This window comes from Larimichthys crocea, chromosome XX (genome assembly GCF_000972845.2).
Source record: "Larimichthys crocea isolate SSNF chromosome XX, L_crocea_2.0, whole genome shotgun sequence".
NCBI lineage: Eukaryota > Metazoa > Chordata > Actinopteri > Sciaenidae > Larimichthys > Larimichthys crocea.
Window position 1 is genome coordinate 5,941,095 of NC_040030.1, and position 19,469 is coordinate 5,960,563.

Sequence of the window (19,469 nt, forward strand, 5' to 3'; positions counted from 1 at the left end):
ATCAGTTAAATCATCGCCTCTATACCACAGCAAAAACTGAAGACTGTAGCCTTCATGAAGGGAGGATTTGTGCAGAACGGTAATAGTTTTTGCTAGCTGTACTTAATAATCATAAACTGGAACTGAATGTGGGCTCAAAGAAATGTTTGAGTTATGTGCAGTGATCACGCTGAGCAAAGGGTCTGCAGGGAAAATGTCTTTTCTTGTTTGTCAAGTAAAGTGTATTTCTGAGTTTCTCTTCAACTTGCTTAATCAATTCAAGTTTATTATTAAGTTAACTGGTGACACTAAATTAACGATGGTTCAGCTAGTTAACGTATAAAAGCAAAGTAGTCCACTAACTCGCTATGACGAAACAGAACTCAGATGCTCTGATACCTCTGATGGTATCAGGATCTGGTCCAGCACACAGCCAAACTAACACTGACAGTGATTGATAAAGCAAGATATTTCACAATCAAAACGCTTGCCAGTAGATACAACGGCTGCCTACTGGCTAGGTAATTTAGTGCAATAACACTAGGGGAACTATTTAAAAAACTGTTGAGTTGGATTTTTATGCTGATTAAAACTAAAATTGGCATGCTGATTCCAAAATTGCAGTCATTTTTTTTCTAGCACGTCAAGTTTTTTCTCGACAGCTTACCCTCCAGATAAGCAAAATTCCACTGATTAGCTGTAGTAAGACTTGCCAGCTGATTACGATTAGACTCATCTACAGCTACGTGGCAACTTGTTTGTGTCTGCTCCTGCTACTTCTCGTCGTAAATGCCGAAACAACCGTGACTCGTTTTGCCACATTTGTGGTAGTTTCACCATTCCAAGTCAGAGGGCAAACATCAGTGCAGTCATGCCTGTTTTTCTTTCATATTTCATTGTATGTCAATGTTTGAAATTTTGTATAAAACAAGCACATATCTGTTAAGTACAGTATTTTTCATATTTTTTTAAGAAAACTGGGATCCTATAGTTCAAAAACTTGACGTGATAGAGAAAAACTGAGATCAGTGTAATATATGTAGTGTAATAGTAATAGTAGTGTTCCCCAGTGTAATATATGTAGTGATATCTTTTCTACATCATGTCTATCATGTTGGTTTTTAATGCAGAGCTGCCTGAAGAAGTGAAGGTCACAGACTTCTCTGAGTCTTTGAATGATATTATAGATTGTAGATGATCAGATGACTGCTACACAGTGTTGAATTATGCATGTGTCTATGAGAGATTAAAGTAATTATGTAATCGGACAGAACTGAGGGCTCGCCTCTCCTCTGCAAACTTTCAGACTTTTAGAATTAAGTTTTCCTTTTACCACCCACTTCTGTGTAAAGGCCCTGCAGTAGTTTTCAGAGTTTGGCTGCATGGCTGATCAGACAAAAAAAAAAAGTGCTGCCTACAGAAATTAAAACTTCATCAACAAAATCAGTGGATTCCGATTTTAAATACTAAAAATAAAATAGATGAAGTCCTGCTCACCAGTATGATTTCTTTTCTTGTGTTATTAAGAGTCTAAATCCAAACTACAAATGTACTGAGCGAGATGTTATGATGCCACACTGGGATGTGTGCAGGCGTTTGCTCTTGCATATGATTATGTTCTTTAAACTGATCTCAATGCGACTTTTATTTTGTTAGGACATTTTTTGCCATGATGGTGGCACCACTTTGAGATTACTTGCACTTTGAGCGATGCTGCTGCTGCTTAATTACTTTCTTCATTTTCTCTTCACGTTTCATGCCAGAAGCATTTTCTCAGCTGAGGATTGCAGTTCCTCTCGCAGCAGAAGAAACGAAGAGAGGACATGAAATCCAGCAGAAAAACAATTCAAACCAATTTTAAATCGTTTATACAAATCTGGGTATTTGCGGTATTTGAGTGAGAAATGGTTTCGAGAACAATGAGCTCCTGTCTTCTCAGGAAAGAGAACTGAGCTGGATTTGAACTGTCAAGATCATGAAACAATTTTCAGGAAACTAAAAATCTTATTTATCCTGTGTTCTCTGTGGCCTTCTGTACTGTACTGTCTCCACAGTTTATCTTCTGAGAGTGCTCATCTCCTCTAAATCCCTTTGTCTCTCTCCTTTCACCTCCATTCTTCAGCCCTGTTCAGATTCAGCCTCCAGAGATGGACAGACACAAAAAGACGAAAGCCTCCTCCTCTAATACCCTTTGTCTTCAAATCCAGAGTGACTTATCTAGCTTCCCACACACACACACACACACACACACATGCACACACACGTATATCTTAAGCCCGTCCCCACAGCGTCGAGCTGTGCTCTGCTCTGATGCTTTTACAACTGAGCAGCGCTCAGGCAGCTGCTTGCCTTCTTTGCTGTGGGTGAAAGGTGCGACGTTTCTTTCAAGTCCGTGCCAGTCCCTGCCGCTGTGCATAATCTGGCCCAGGGTGCCAATTCCAGGGAGGGTGAAGGAGGAAGCGTGAGAAAACACACACACACACACATGCACACACACTCGACTAAAGTGAAGGGATTGTGGGGTTAGCAGGATATCTGCAGCTGGTGAAACAATCCATACAGGTATTATCTAGTGGCACAGACAGCGCAGACACTTTCCTCCCTTCACTGAATACATTTACTTTGACACTCTAAAATGACCTCTCTGCACAACATGATGAATTTTCAGAGCCTGCACAATTATTTAAATCATTTCCAACCATAACTGTTCAATCAGGACTTCAAATTCAGGAAGTTTTGGAGGAGCAGTATGAATAAATAGGTCTAGACAGGTGTACCACGAAGTGAGATTAATGGGTTAATGAGGTGTGTTGAGTTTAAAGCCAGAGTTTATCATCTGATCATCCAGATTGAAATCTGCTGTAAATAAATAAATATTATCTATGAGTGTTATAGATTTTCAGTACACTTTAAGATCATTCATCATCATTCATAAGAACGTTGCACAACCTACAGACCACTTTCACTTGATGTTTTTATGTTTTTGCCCTGATTTGCTGCGCTCGTCTGTTACACTGCTGGTGTTGCAGGTAATTAAACATTGATTGGTATGAATGGTAGCCTATCATGGATAATATTAAACCGATAAATATTACCTACCTAAGAGCAAAATTCTAACCTGCTGTGTGAAGTTTAAAGTTTAAGAGCTCCCACGGTGTGCAGTCATCACGTTAGAAATAAACTGAAGGCACTTCAGTCGATTAAAAAAACCCTTTTGATTTGTTGCAACATGTTGCTTTTTGCCGTGTTCATTTTTTATAGCGTCAGTCTCTGTGAAGGCGGCATGTGAATGGATGGCATTGTGCAGCAGAAGTGTCCCCTTTTATTGATCTTTTCATCGGATCGTCTGAAACTCGGATAAAATCCATCAGACATACACACAGACTATGAGCACATACTTCCATTACAGTAACACTCCATTAGTCCTCATGTTAGCTTTGAGTCATCCGGCCCTGATTCAAATCCAGTGCCCATGTGCACATCCTTTTCACCAGCCTCCGTTTTGATCTCTGAATCAGCGTTTAACAGTGAGCCAGGATCTGGCTTGGTAATAATGGTGTCTACATGCCTCTGTGAGCCAGCCTGTGATTACTGCTGGGAAGAAAAAAAAAAAATTCCATGAGGAGGAAAGATTATTAGTGTTCGTGTATTTAGATGATATCTGAGTGTGTGTGGCCACATGAAATTGTTCCCTCTGGAGTTTTATTTCATTTGGCAAATCAGCTCATTCTGAATTTGAATTTGGATTAAATTAGTGTAAGCTCCAAGGATGGAGTGTTCAGGTTTACTGTAATGCAGTGCAAACACATTTAAAGTAAAAATAGCACAGACGAGGATCTCTGTGAGCTTTTGAGGCCTCAAAGACACTTTGTTGCTCCCTGCATACTGTAGCTTCAGGGTTTGACAAGCGGTAAGTTAAGCCTTGAATTTAAGACTTGAGTCCAAAACTGTTTTTATTTTCTCCAAATTTATTCGGTGTGGGGTTTGTTGTTTATGAAGAAACCACAAACAGACAGCAACCCAGACAGAATAGAAGTTTTATTTATGACTGGATATGAATGTTTTCAAATACCCCTGACTTACTCTTGACAATAAACTGAACTTTGACCAGCACACCACTGACCTTCATAATTGTTGCACTTTGTTTCTCTATAAAAGTACAGTCCAACCTTCCTCTATTGTCCTTCCTCTTTCTGCCTGTCACCCCTCAACACATTCTTGACACTGCTCCCATCTGGTCACAAATACAGGTCCCTGGCCTGGAAATGGACACACTATGTCAGGAGTCTTTTCCCATCTATCTATCTAAAAAATCCAGCTGTGAATATCATCAAATTTTGAACTTGGCATACAAAAAAAACATCTAACCTCCAAATTTCAGACGTGGCGCATTGCATGTGCGCCACGGTGCCGCAGCAGTTCAGAAGTGCCCCAGAAGCGGGCCTCCACTAGGCTCCGCAGGAAAACGTGGCTGCTCTATTTTTGACGGACGCCGCAAGCCACCTGCATCAATTTACACAATGCACCTCAAGCTGGCCGGAAGCCAGACACAGAAACAGGAAAGGGAATTTTCAAAATAAAATACCCTGTGCAAATTGCTGGTCGTAAAAACAGACAAAAGAGAAACAAATTAACTACGTAGCATGTTTACACATGTAGAAGCATGTTTAGAAGAACATAAACCAGGAGAGGACCAAATGTCTGGCAGGCTAAATGCTCCGCTTCTGTAACGCTCCGGTGGGGTTTGAAGTTGCAGGACGGACCAAAACAGTGTTGCAGCTGCGACGTGACAGAGACGAGCCCAGTGGGGTTTCAGAGTCTCCATATGCAAATTAGACAGGTGGATCTGCAGGGTTGAGTTCTGCTTACTTTTTTGAAGGTGTTCTTTTAACCTTTTTCCTACAGATGTGGCAAAACTGTATGAATTACCATAACATGCCCAATATATTATTGTATTCTGATTAGAATGCGTCATGAAGTTGTTTATGCTAATTAAGTTTATTTGTACGTGCGGGTTCAGCATGGCTCAAGTCCCAATAAACACTCACATTTTCTGACCTTTAAGTGGAAGGAGCTTTTTCTTTCTTTTCGGCGAATTAGGTTTCTTGCCGAAACAACAGTCTATCTGTCCAGTCTCCAGCTATAGTGCAGGTTGCCAGATACACAGGTTTTGGTTTTCGTCTGTGTACAGATACGATGGGACTAAAAATGGCAACCTCACCGTGATGTCAAGACTTTGGAAGTGGCACACACAGTCACTGCACCTGGCTCATGTTGGACGAATGAAAGTTCTCTCGCTACAGGAACACGTAAACACAAACGCACAGAGCAACAGCTATGTCTTGACCACTGACTCCAAGCACCCTGCTTAAGTTTACTCTAGCTGTGCACACAGAAATATATCAATGCGACTTCACATGAGTGAGAACGTGTGGAAAAATCTGCCACGGAAAAGTGACCTATGGTGAGTCCACGTGCACCTGTTCTATTCTTAGCTGTCCAGAAAACTACTTTGAGGTGATAAATGGCCGAAAGAGAAAAACAGGTGAATGGAAAAAAAGTGAGAAAGGTGGAAAGCTTGAGACAGCAGAGGACAGAAGAGGCAGAGCAGAGGGAATAAAGGAGGGCTGGAGGTGTGGGGAGACAGGCCGGGGTTAGCTGCACAAGAAAGAGGCAGACAGACAGATAGTGATAGTGAAGAGGACAGTGATTGGAAAACTGAAGAGGAGCAGAAACTATCCAATCCATCAGGATGATAGCATCGCCTCCACCCGTCCTCTTGTCTCGCTCTTCTCTTCAGCTACAACACATTCCTCAAACACAACACAATCCCTGATAAAAGCTTTAAATTCAGCTCCTGCAAATAAAACAGCTTCCCTTTACAACGATTCAAAATGTCCATTTAGGGAATACATGGTTTTGCATGATGTGGCCCATAAACTACACATTGTGTATAATTTTTTATCCTTGCCAACCTTTAAGTTGTAGAATTGATTTCCTACCTTCAAGGAAGCCATTGGTTTCACTTCATTCGCTTGAGATTGGTAATCCATCACAGTTACCATGAAGTCGCTTTGCTTTTTTGTCAGAAATTACATTATCATTGCAAGCGGGGACTGTTTTGGTAACATGTTTCATCGATGCGTTCAAGGACACTTGAAGAGCATCATTTTTTTACAGTTCATTGCAAGTAAGGTTTTATTTTCTTAGCTCAAAAGCTCATAGTTTTCTCACAACAGCGCTGAGATGCAACAACATTGCAAGACTGGTCCAACAGGCCAACAAATACAAGCAGTCAGATGTGAGAAAACATTACCCCACGTAGTCATATTTATTTAGAAGGGAAAATGGTGAACACACCCACGGTTTTCCTGGTAAATGAGGCATTATTACAGGCGTGCTTACTGTTTTGTTTGTTGAGTGCAAATTTTTGATTTTGTTTGTTTCGTTCTGAGAAACCCACGGGAATAAATGTGGCCAATAGCAATACATGCCAGTATACCACCACCTCCAAGTCCTGAGAACAAATACACTAAAACTGCCAGTTTTCATAGAGAATAGTCTAATTCTTTCTAAAACAAAAACTCATCAGTCATCAGAAAAACTTGACAGAAAGCTGTAATGACAAAGACATTCTACACATGTTGGCTTTGAGGTTAGCAATGACTCAGTAAAGATTATCCTTTTTACACCATTTGCTCTTGTGTCTTGAAAATTAGATTTCCTTAAAATGTAGCTCATGAAAGCAATACTTTTTGGCAGCCACAGTGAAACTGATTTGGCTGCCAAAAATCAGATTTTTCCCCTTAAAACTAATGACTGCCTGGAGGGTAGCGAATCATCTTGAAACGTATCATATACTGTGGAAAGTCGTCAGCAGTAACGCAAGATTTGTAGTTAATTGGCTTAATTGTTTGAAACCAATACAGTTGTTTTAAGTTTTTAAGACTTGGAAGAAATCAAATACTTATATTAAACTTTATTTAAAGTGTTTATGAGGCACTTTCCCTCTAATCTGGACATCTTAAATTGTTAATATGCTGTGGCTTTAATGCTTAGCAGTAGCAATGGGTGTCCTTCTAACTCAGCAGACTAAGACCTTTGCACCATCCTCACTGTAGCCCAATAAAACAGAGAAGTCATTAAAACTACAACCCATAATATACTCTAATTTCATTCAGGCAATTGTGTAGTTATAGCAATGTCATCTTCTCAGATGGCTCCCGTCTCGGAAAGCTCTTTACATTTAGCTAAGTTGTGAAATACTGAATGAACTGAGGCTCTGCTGACTGGAACAGACACCGACAGAGCATTAACAGTCCTGCTATTCATGGAAACAAGTGAGGAATACTACCTGCTGATGCAGGAACACTTTATTTTAGTCGTTTGTTCTTTCCTCTCCGTCCTTGAGAGAGGTAAGTTGCTTGACAGCGAAACCTTGTCCTTGTACTTTTTTCGCCCCTTGTTGTCTGTTCTCATTCTGACCTGACTGAAGACGGCGTTGTCGCCTCGGGCCTGTAAAGTTCCCTGACTACAGGATGGAAGATGGATGGCCATTATGCTAATGCTGTCCCCTGGAGTTTTCAAAGGGGCAGCCAATGTGCAAGATTGCTGTCACTTCCAGGATGACATTAAGAAATTGATGCACACGTCATAGTTAGTGAAGACTGGAGCAACAATCCACGTTTAAAAACTTGGAAATCAGAAAGCAGGTTTGCACACAGGCAGGCGTCCAACAAAAAAACACTAAAGGCTAGGCTCACATCTCAGGAGGCCTTGTTGGATCAGACTGACAGCTGGGTCAAAGGAGAGTACACATGGGGAAAGATGAGGGTCAAGAAAGATAGACAGAGAGATACATAATAAAAGAGCAGTTAGCCTCCTACCTGTGTGGGGTTATAGAGCTCCTGCAGGGCGTTGCGGGACCCTTTCCTACAGCAGCCGTCCACCACGAAGGGATTCCTCCGCATGACTGAAAAAACAGAGAGGAGAAGGAGATACCACTGAGAACTAAGGAACTTTCAAACCCAATCGGAACAGAAAAACAAAAATTCTTTTTTTTTATTTCTTTACACTCACACAAACACACAGGACTTATGCAAATGTAGGGAGATGATGGAGTGATCGGCCACCACATAGCAGCGCCCCACAGTTAGGGGTTTGGTGCCAGCCCATACTCCATTCAGTGACCTAAAGCAGCCACCTTCCGGTTCCCAAGCCAATTCTCTAGAGGCTGAGCTACTGCTGACTGTAAGTGAGGAAGGTGTTATTTCTTCTTTTAGCAGTTGCTTGAAAGGAGCAAAACTGTTTAGGAGTTGTGATTCTTTTGGACATGCATAGTTTCCAAAGGTATCCAGAATGTTGGACATACCTGCCAACATCTGTCTCTCAAGATTTACACTTTTTTGGACATCTTTCACTCATGCTGGATGATCAGAGGACCTGTAATCCTGCGACTGATGTGAAATCTAACTACTCCTTGTTTAGCTGTGGTCCTCCCCAGCCATCTCCTAATGGACACCACTTTGGTAGCCATCGCTTTAAATGACCAACGGCTGCAAGAAAGAGGTGGAAAGCTACTGGGATAAATAATGAGAGCAGTGACTATATGCCAAGGGCGAAGCCACAGTTCAGTGTTTGTTTGGCTGGATCTCAGCTCTTTACACAACTCGATACAGAGCAGTAGCTGCTGGCAGAAGCTCAGTGGGAGCAGCCAGTGCAATACTCCGCCCCCGTCAACACACTCTCTTCAATTACTGTGGATGGAAAAGCGCTGAAGGACGGCACAGGATCGACAGGAGAGAAAATGAAGCAATGAAGCAACTAATGAGAAAGCCAAGGACTTAATGGCAATTTATTCCACGTGCCTCATGTTCATAGATGATCGTGTGTTATTGCCATGAGAACGAACGATGAGAACATTCACACTTTCTATACAGTTCACCTCCATCAGTTAACCTCCAGGATTAAACAACAACGAGATCAACTAATTAAGCTTGTTGATACTTGATGATGTGCACTTTAATATATTTTAATTGGTAACCTGACTCTTTTGAGCAGTTCAGAAGCAATTACTCAATAACTTCATTAGCAGCTGAACAGGAAATAATTAAATGACAGATTTGATTAAATAAAATGTCAAATGACAAATCCACAGGGGATTCCAGCCGCTCAAATGTGAGGACTTCTCTCTGTATTACATCATAATAAAATGTATCTTCGGGTTCTGCATGGTGGTCGGACAAAAGAATTAATTTCACCTTGGACTTCACTTTTCCATTTGGGACTCTGATGCCATGTGCTTGGTATTTGGTAATTCATTTATTTTTTAAGCCACCAACAGAAATGTATTTCTTGCAGTGTGGAGAGGATTCTCAAGCAAAATGTAGCCCTTCATGATGTGAAGGGTCCCAGATTTTGTAATGATTTGCCAGTACTTTATGATTCTACTGATTATTGAGAGCCCTCACATCATCCATTAGCTTCAGTAATTGAACACAAACTCTTATCCAACATTTCTTTTATCAATATTTCTGAAAAAGAGAATGTCTTCTAGAGTTTATTTTCCATCAATCTATCGATCCACCACAACGCAGAAGCTGAAGCCTTAGAGATTTTAATAGTAAAGATAAATAACAAATCATTTGTTAGAATACAAAAATAACTACAGCACCCATGGTAATTCTGGAGCAGCAGGGTACTGTCATCACAACTTCCACAACAATCATGTCCACCTACTAAATGACTAAACTATCATTTTTACATCTTTGTATCTGATGTCTAAAAGATTTAACAGGATGATTCAGAAAATTTTGAAGTAGAGTTGTAAGAGGTACTTATCCACAGTCAGTGTGTTATCTACAGTGGGTGTTGGTCAGCGCACCTCCGGTTTGGAGAAGCAGACAGCAGGACAGAGGCAGAGCTCTGCACTGCTGTTAACAGGGTCAGCAGAACAAACGTACTCTAGCCGCTTAAGAGATCCACCTTAAAAAAAAAACACTATCTGTTTAAGTGTACATGATATTTACAATATTTTCACCGCTTTACCATGCTGTCAGACAGCCTTTTTCTACGGCACTGACTGTAGAACTTCTGTATTCTAGGGCATAAGCCCAGCTGCTGTGTTACACCACAGATCAGCTTTTAGCAGATCAGTCAGTCAGATCAGAGGACACCCAGAAAAACACAAACATGTGGGCATACTTTAAATCCTTAGAAACATGATTTTTGATTTCAGTGGTGTTGGATCAGTTTTGACAGTCTTGAACCGGTTAGATTACGATCCATTACGGTTTAGGCTTAATACCAAACTTTTTTGAAAATGTTTCAGCATAATGAGGACGTCGACTGCTACTGTCAGTATTTTTGGCATTTAAATCGTATTTTCTTTGGTGCTGCAGTGAACGAGTAACATCAACAAGTCTACTCTCATCTCACATGTCAGACAAACATCAAAGCAAAGACAAGGACACACATTTCTCTGCAGGCTGCTGATTAAAAAAAAAAAAACTGGTTAAATATTGAAGAATGGAGTGTGTGCTAAGGTTGGCACTGACCACAGAAACACCCAGAATCCCTGTGTGTGAACTGTAATCCTTCCAATGGCCCAAACAAGATCCATTGACGAAGCCCTGGGGAGAAAGCTGAGCGCTTGTTAGCTTAACGAGCCCCAACAGACAGCCATGACCTTCAAACACAGAGGAAGGATAGAGAGAGGCAGAAATGCCTTTACACACTCAAAATCACACACACACACACACTCCTGTACATGCATGATTAATCACACACACACACACACACACACACGTAAAAGGTGTGATTGATAACCCTCGGGCTAAAGCTGGTTCTGGCTTAATAAAGCACTTCAACACTCCATCCCACTGTGGACGATGTAAACAGGCAATTACTGTTTTCTCAGAGGACGACAGCGTTTTGTTGCAATAATGCAATCATGGAATATTTGCTTTTTAGGCTTGCTTACACAAAAAAGCACAGACACAACGACTGCGCACAGACATTCCCACTCCCAGCGGGCTGAATCAGCAGAGCAGCAGTGATTACTGATGTGTGGACACAGACTTGAGGTGTAGCTCAAGGTAATGAGGATTCAAGCCCGCTGTGTGAGTAACTGTGTGTGATTGTGCAGCACTGACGGGTCACAGAGTCGTGGTGATACAGTATTTATGTGCTAGCCACCAGTGAGCCTGGATGCCAAAGTAAATCAAATTGAAATCTTGTCTTTGCTGAGTGTGAAGCAAAAGATTCAATACTTCCAGTCTGCTGTCCTTCCTACAGGGGACGGTCAAGTTAGGTTCAGGTCTTGGTGTAGACTGAACAAAGCTGTAGCATCTCTCACTTGTAATAAATGTGCAAAACGATTAAATGTATGTCAGATATTCTAAATAATCTACACACAACATGTCTAGGAGAGCTTGTAGAGTTGCATTATTTCAATTGATTACAATGCAAAGAATTGTGGGTAAGTTTGTTGATTTACAGTTTACAGCTAGCAAGTTACACTGGGGTTTAATTACTATACAGCACTTTCACATCCACACTGTGGAGGTTGAACCACACGGGTACTCTAATGTTGTTTCTTCCTGCTGAAAATAGCGCTACACATAAATCAGCCGTGGATCATATAAATAGCATATAAGCGACATATTAATCAGATAGTATGCCATTTAGTTAAAGAAATAATTGCACCATTTTAATAATGCATTCAAAGATTTATAAGTTGTCACTAATTGCTTTATTTTTAAGTAGAAGATGCACTTTTACTGGTGGTAAACTTCAAATGGTCCCTTGGAAAGGTCTTTCTAGCGAACTAATGAAGCTGCTACATCGTGCTGGAGGAGAATGAACTGATAACTTTCTAATACTTTATGGCTTATAAGTTAAACAACAACAAAGTATACTAAATCATTTACTAACTATTAATAAAGCTATTAGTTTAAAGATATTAACCTGTTATAAAGGTTTCCAGCTCTGGTTGTGCTGCTAAAAACTGGAAACCATGTAGTGTAGTCATTTCACCCTGCTATACAGTACCAGCTATACATCAATAATATATATCATGTTGTCTTGAGTAGTTAGTGCATCAACCTGAACTGCATTATATAGAGAATGCTGAATATGTACCACACTGTGTGTCAGTCCAAAACGAGTGAAAAGCTTTTATTGTGAAGTGCTGGAAGCATTCAGAACATTTCTATGTTTTATCAAAGGCTCAGTTTGAAACACTGGACCTAAAGCTCTGACAAAATATATGTAACATAAAATATATGGAGTATGTATTTATAATATAGGATAATGCATTAGCAGCTAGCTTTTTGAATCTCAGCCGTTCGTGTTTACTGTGAAACATTCATTTAACGAACATTCAGTTTCCAAAGCAGCGGCTTTAGTTGGCTGCCTGTGAAGGTCAAAGATCATCCAACGGTTCAATTGGAAGTGACCAACCTGTGGTGTTCTCAACTCATCTCAAAGTGAAACCAATTTCTGTGTGGGAAAAGAGAAAAGCTCATCTTGTCCTCACATTGTTCATAACCCTGCTTCACACACACACACGCACACACACACACACACACACACACACTGACATAAGAGTAATTTAAAACCATCCACAAAGGCCTTATCTCTGTGCTCTGGTCTGCTCTGATGCCCTCAGGTATGTACACAAACACACACAAACACAGGCGCTGAGTGGATTAATCTGTCAGTAATCCAGTCTCTGTACTGTCTGCTAACTTCAACTGATTGTTCATCCCACACACACACACACACACACACACACACACACACACACACACACACACACGCACACACACAGTGAACTGGGACTCATACGATGAAGCTAAAAAACAGCTTTCAGAGCTTGGTATGTAACCAGTGTACGTCCACCCAGTCAACGGGAACATAAGGTCACTCATAGTCCCCCGCCAACACCTGGTTGGTAGGAAATGAGCCATAACCATGGAAACCGCTACATTTTACCATCCTCTCACCTGCACGGGCTGGCTGGATTCCACGGGTCTGGAATCAGGTAAGGTCATGGGAAAGCAGAACCTTTTCATTTCCTCAGTGCTGACAGGTATTGACTGTCCGCTACTGCAAAGCACGCACACACAAACACAAACTCATAATGATGTGCTCATAGGCTCAAGTCTTACAATAAATATGAGGCTGGTGCAGTGCTGTGAGCTTTGAAATGACCCTCAATCTTGTAAAAATGTACATATTTTTATTTGAAGGCCAGCAGAGTTATCAGTGATTCAATAATGCAAGAATTTGTGTCTTTGGAGGAGAAACTGGAGTGTTAAATTAACAGGCTTTTTACTTCAGGAGAACATTTCTGGAGCCACTAAGTCCCAAATTTGGGAAAAGGGAGTAAGCCAAGGTAAAGTTAAGGTCGGACAAACAACCAGCAACCACCACGGCTGGCAACTGAACAAACGTGGCCCCAAACCTACCTGCCCCCTTTAAAGTCTCAAAACTCCTGAGTCTGGAAAAATTCACTTTCCAAGATATTTTAAGCTTTTCCCGTTGACAGTCAGAGAATGCAACAAGATCAAAAACATATCAACCAAACACACAAAATTAATATGCACATATTTTTCAATCAGTTAACTGGAGCTGTACATTTAACATACAGAACTATACCCTGTACTTTTTCTGGAGCCAACATCTGATTTTGACAGATATATAACATTAATCAGCAGATTACAATGCAAAAAATGGTGAGCACTAACAATCAGACACCAGCAGACAACAAGAAGCACAAAACACATGAATTTAAAGGCCACTGCAGTGTATTATACAGTCAGTGTTCAACTAACAATGAACCATATCTCAACAAAACACTCTGAGATTCCAGGAACCAGCAAAAATGGCTAAATTAAATGATAATAGAAACCTGTGTGATGCCCCCGGCATCTAATAAACAAGTGAATCTCCTAATTTCCTGAGTTTTACCTCCTGTGCACTGCTGTCGGCTCCAGGGAATGACCGGCCTGGGAGCCTGGTGGTTTGATGGTGAGTCATTGAGTTAGAGGATGGAGTTAGAGAATAATCCGATTGTGTAGAATGGGTGAATGGAATTATAAACTTTTAGGCTTGTTGCCAGCGGTTGGCAACCTAATTCACCATCACTGTCAGGATGGATTAAGACTCTGCCACTGGTGGGTAGTAGCAACCAGTTTGGTTTAAAACGCTGACTTAGATATTCCCTGAGTCCACTTGTGTGTGTGATGCAGCCACATGTGTGTTTATCAGGTACCGATCGCTGCAGTATGTCCCTGCAACACTGGCGGAGGCTGTGCAGCCATTGGCGAAATTGAAGAATCGATCAACCTTTAGTAAACGTTGGTGCTGTCGGGAGATCAGTGTGACACCTACAGTGAATTTACATTTGAGAGTGTCTGTCCACACAATGAGAAGGAAGTTTCATTGACACCACATTTCAATCCAGCCTTTCAAAGTGGACTAAATTTGCTGCAAGCCCTTGATTGCCCTCTGAGTTATTGAGCCATAACTTTAAAGAACTCCATTTACTATCCTCTCCCTCTGCCCTGCTCCCCTCCTTCTCCTCCCCCATCTGTAATGCTCTGAGTGGAGCTCCTGCCAGCCTGAACACCAGCAGCCCTGTCAGTATGTACCCTGGAGGTAAGAGACGCTCTCTGTGTGCTCTGCAAACATCCACATAGACACACACACACCACAGAAACGCAGCACACACACTATGCAGCTTTCATACTTTCGTCAGACAGAGCGGGGATACTGTCACACTGACAGCCTCCGCCTTTCCTCCTCCTCCCTGTCACCATCACCTGCTGCAGAAAATGCTCCAAAACACTTCGATTTCAGGTTTATTGGTCCTTTTAAAAGCAGGCTGAGAGAAGCAGGGAAGCTTCTGCCTCAATGTAACAATCAGAGCTCTCTGTCATCATCTAAGAACCAGAGAGAACACTCAAACTGTGTCCCTGCAAAACAATTCTCCCACGCTGCTTCCTGAAGCACAGCTCCTCTAAATGAAGCCAAAGAAGCTCAGAAAGAGACGGATTTCACAATCCACTTAAAACATCCAACAAAATGTCTTTGTTCCTTTGAAAGGACAAAACGGTGACATCACAAAGAAAACACCACCCAAAGCTGCCTCTGCCAAGTTTAACAAGACTGGAATCTGACGTGGTAATGTCCTGAGCAGAACACATCAGAGAGCTCAGAATTAGGCATGTGCTATACTGCACCTGACTGTCTCTCCTTTTCATTGACTTAGCTTTTGTGTCCTTTTCTTTCTATACAGAAGGCTGGACTGCAGTCATCACATTTTATCACCTGCATTTATTAACCTCTGGGGAATTGCCTTAAAGGTCCTCTGCGTCAGATTTAAGGGGCTCTATTTACAGAATATGGAAGAAATGGAACATAATATTCATAACTATGTTTTCATTAGTGCGTAATCTCCTGAAAATATGTTTTTTTACCTTAAAACTAGCATTTTATATCTACAGCAGACCGGAACGGACAAACCAAAGGCTTGCTTGAGATAGGGCCTTTCACATGAGGAAGGAAAGAGTGAAACTAAGGGGTTGCATCCGCAACTACACCACAAGATGCCACTAAATCCTACACAAGAGCCAACGAAAATACAAGTGAAGAAGTAATATGATGTGATAATATGTCTGTTTTGTGTTTGCAGCCTGTTCTGCTGCCTCCTAGTGGCCAAAAAAAATTAATGCAGTTTGTGAGTAAAAATGCTGAATATTTGGTTTTACTGTTTGATAAATGCAGGCTGTGACATTTGACATAGTATACTTAGACAAACATGTTGGACAGAGTAAATAAAACAGCTCATGGTGCAGTACACACCAATTTAATGAATCTCATAATGTCTGTTATTTTGTCACTTGTTGATTCAACTCAACAGTCAAGCCTTAACGTTACCTAATGTAAAACTAGCACTGCATTATATTATCTCAGCGTTTGATTACACACAAGGCGCCTGATAAACAGCATGCACGCTCCTGCACATGCTCAGTACGGGCCCGCAATCACGCACAACATCTGCTGCCATCTCACAGTGAGGGATTATGGGCCACCAGAGGAGGATTAATTTGTCACTAATCTTACCTTCACAGTGGGAGAGGATGGAAAGATCCACTTATCACACTGGGCAGCCAACACACACACACACACATTTGATTTAAACATTGACGTACACCACTTTTTTGTGGCTGTGTGTATGTGTGTGTAGGGTTGTTATCATCCTACACAAAACTTGAGTGCTGCAGCCTAATTGGGATTTGAATGAACAATGCAAGTGGAGCAGAGAAGTGGAGATACCAGGTAATTAGCTTATGTTGCCACAACTTCATTAAACAAAGCTCAATAAGAACTTGGAGAAGTTATTTTGTGTCTGTGTGTGTGTGTGTGTGTGTGTGTATGTGTGTGTGTGTGTACAACCAGTCAAGTCTCCAGTGATGATTGGCTGTGTCTAATCCTCTTAATGATGATTACTAACATGATGATAATACACAAGCAATTAGAGCTGCGACAGCCCTCACCTCAAGGCTCAGAGTCGGAGTCAGGAGGACAGAGATCAGATATTATTCTTAACTTCACTTCAACTTCTTCTCAGAGTTATCATCAGTCTGTATCCTTATAATCCCACAAGTTTTGACTGACAGCTACTGTGTGTGTGGCTGGCTGCAACAATATACCACAGTTTGATGATATCATAAACCTCACTTTGAGAGAGCTTTGGAAACTGTTCCACTGATAACAAAAATGCACCATTTTATATAACTATATAACCTCCAAGCAGGCATCACATCACTGTATCATACAAACAGCAACAAGCTGTCAGAAAAGAAGAACTGAATAAATAATATCGGACTTTAAAAGCATTCAATAGATTTAAAGGACCAGTCTATCGGCTCTAGTGGCATCTAATGGTGTGGTTGCTGATTGTCACTCCAGACCCACCCCAGAATGAGCGAGTCCAGCTTGCTATTGTAACATCCCATCTGATTCAATAGGCTACTATCTATACTAATAAAGCAGGACATCAACTCTTCCTGCCCTTCAAATGGACGGTGGGTACAAAAAGACAAAAAAGTCGCCATCTAGAGGCAGTGTCAAGTTTGTCTCTTCTGGGCTACTGTAGAAACCTGGTGATTTAACACGGTGGAGGACGTGTAGATATAAAGGTCTCATTCATTCTTAATTTCAGGTGATTATGCACTAATGAAAACAGAGTTATGAAGATCAGATTCCATTTCTGCCATATTCTGTGAGCTTAGGGTTTCATTGACTTTCCTCTACAGTCACCTGACCTCAAGATCATTGAACTTTTACTGTATGAGGATACTTGAAGAATGAGAAAGCCAAGCATTTTTTCAAACCCATTGGAATAGAGCCCAGCTGATATCCAAGAACTTTGGATAAATATAGGTTAAAAAATCTTATATCATTTTATTGACATTTTAGAGTCAAAGGTTTTTACAGAGGGAGTTTTGGATATCTCTTTTTATCACTTCATAAATGTATACGATACAAAATGCTGTCTGACTTCCAGCGTGTTTTCAGGTATAAAATATTGTATAAATCAGACTGAACGATATCTAAAGCCCTCTGGAAAAAGCTGGAAGGTTTGCTGTATAGAAGTGCTGCTGAAATGGATTCAGAGAAAAAAATTATTTCAAGAAAACGGCCTTTAAAGATATGTATTTAAATTATATGTATATAAATTCAGACATTTTGTTAGATCGTCTTCTCGGCAGTCTGCCACAGCCATCACCAACCTGGGTGGGGATTATCCAAGGACCTCACTAAACCGTTCAATCAGTATTACCACCAGGCACTGCGTGCAAAGGGAAGGGACGTTTAGTAGATAATAGAAAATTGCAATCCACAATCCTTATCACGGATGGGGTTCAGTGGGTTACCCACACCTCTCAGTGAAGGCTAGACACAAGCTGATTCACTCAGTGTATGTGTAGTCCAGGACATCAATAGGCATCATAGACCTGTTATTGCTCAATCCCATGTGGCTCAACGCCACTTGTCCCTCTAAAAAGTTGGACGCCAATCGCACTGGGCCATGTAAATAGTTAGCATGCCAGAGTCTCGTTCGTTATCAGAATTCACCAGAGAAAGAGTTCTCCATCTGTCACTTCTTTCTCTGCCTGGGCTGGGTGAGGTTTCCCACATTCAGACAAATTAATCCGCAGGATCCAATCTTAGTGGTGCCCTTCCATCAATTCAGCCCAACACCACTTCGGAACATTGTCTAACCCTGCTGAAATAACATGGGTTATGCCAGGGCTGGGGCTGGAGGTCTACAAGATTGTTCAGGAAACATTTTAGAAAGACTTTCTTGAATTGCCACATTTGTAGTGTTGCAATTCTGGGGTGACAGCTTGCATTACTGCACAAAGTTACAGCATGGTACTTCCTACTCAACATCCGAAACTGCCTCCTTGTGCTGAATATGAGCTCCTGCGGTCCTGTGTTTTGTTTACCAGCATGCTTTTTTACATTCCCCCATGTTAGCTGTCAATATGTTCACGCACCAAAACATATTCCAGCACATTCATTGCAGCTGTGGTAAATGAAGCGATTCTTACTCCGAGAGTGCGTGTGATAATAGGAGAGCCAGAGAAATGCAAAAGCTGCCGAGATAGACGGCACCTGACAGCTTCTGAAACGTCTACATCATAACACAAGAACAGTCTTTTCAGGCTTCTTTTAACACATCAGAGCCGTCATTGAGCACACCAGAGCATAAACACAGCAGGTCAGGAGGAAGGAAAGGTGAAGAAGAAGACTCGCAAGTCACTTAGCAGGCAGTGGAAGTTTCACTCAGACAGTCCCTGCATTGCCATCATTCATTTCACATGAGGGATCCCATAGCTGATGCATTATTCCTGTGCAGATGCACTGCAGTAACATGTACTGGATGCCTGCTCCAGTATGTATACATAGATGATGCACATGAAAGCAGAGCCCAGCCCTGCTGCATTTTGTGTTTCATCATATCTTTTAATTCACAGGATCTTTGTAATTTCTCCATGGGCTCAGGGCTCAATAGACCAGAAGCCAAAGCAGCCACGAGTGTAATGTGTGGGATGTGTGATGAGATAATTTATGGATCCTGAAAAACATGTTTAATGAATACAGTCATTAGAATCTTCGGGATAAATGTTGTTTCCGAGAAATACATTTCCAGCTTCAAAGCCTCTTCTATTAATTACCTCAATAATTAATGTCTGATGATAGGAAAACAGTAATCACTTGGGATTTAATAATATTATTATGCTGTGAGATTATGGATACAATATGGGATCCTAAACAAGCTTCAATTGATGGGATGATGGTGACCCAAGAGGAGGTTTAGAATGACCACAACTCTCTGATTCACAGAATTGGGTTAAAGAGATAGTTTGGGTTTTTTGTACTTATCCAGGTACTTATCCAGTGTGTTAACT

At 41.2% G+C, this 19,469-nt stretch overlaps 1 protein-coding gene across 2 annotated transcripts in view; it reads right to left on the reverse strand.

The window, feature by feature from the left end:
• Positions 1–19,469, reverse strand: part of chst11 (carbohydrate (chondroitin 4) sulfotransferase 11) — an 88,999-nt gene that overhangs the window by 20,148 nt on the left and 49,382 nt on the right. For both annotated transcript variants that reach the window (XM_010736908.3, XM_010736907.3), the window contains exon 2: positions 7,866–7,951. In XM_010736908.3, the coding sequence (XP_010735210.1) occupies positions 7,866–7,951 (86 nt within the window). The remainder of the gene's footprint in view (positions 1–7,865; positions 7,952–19,469) is intronic.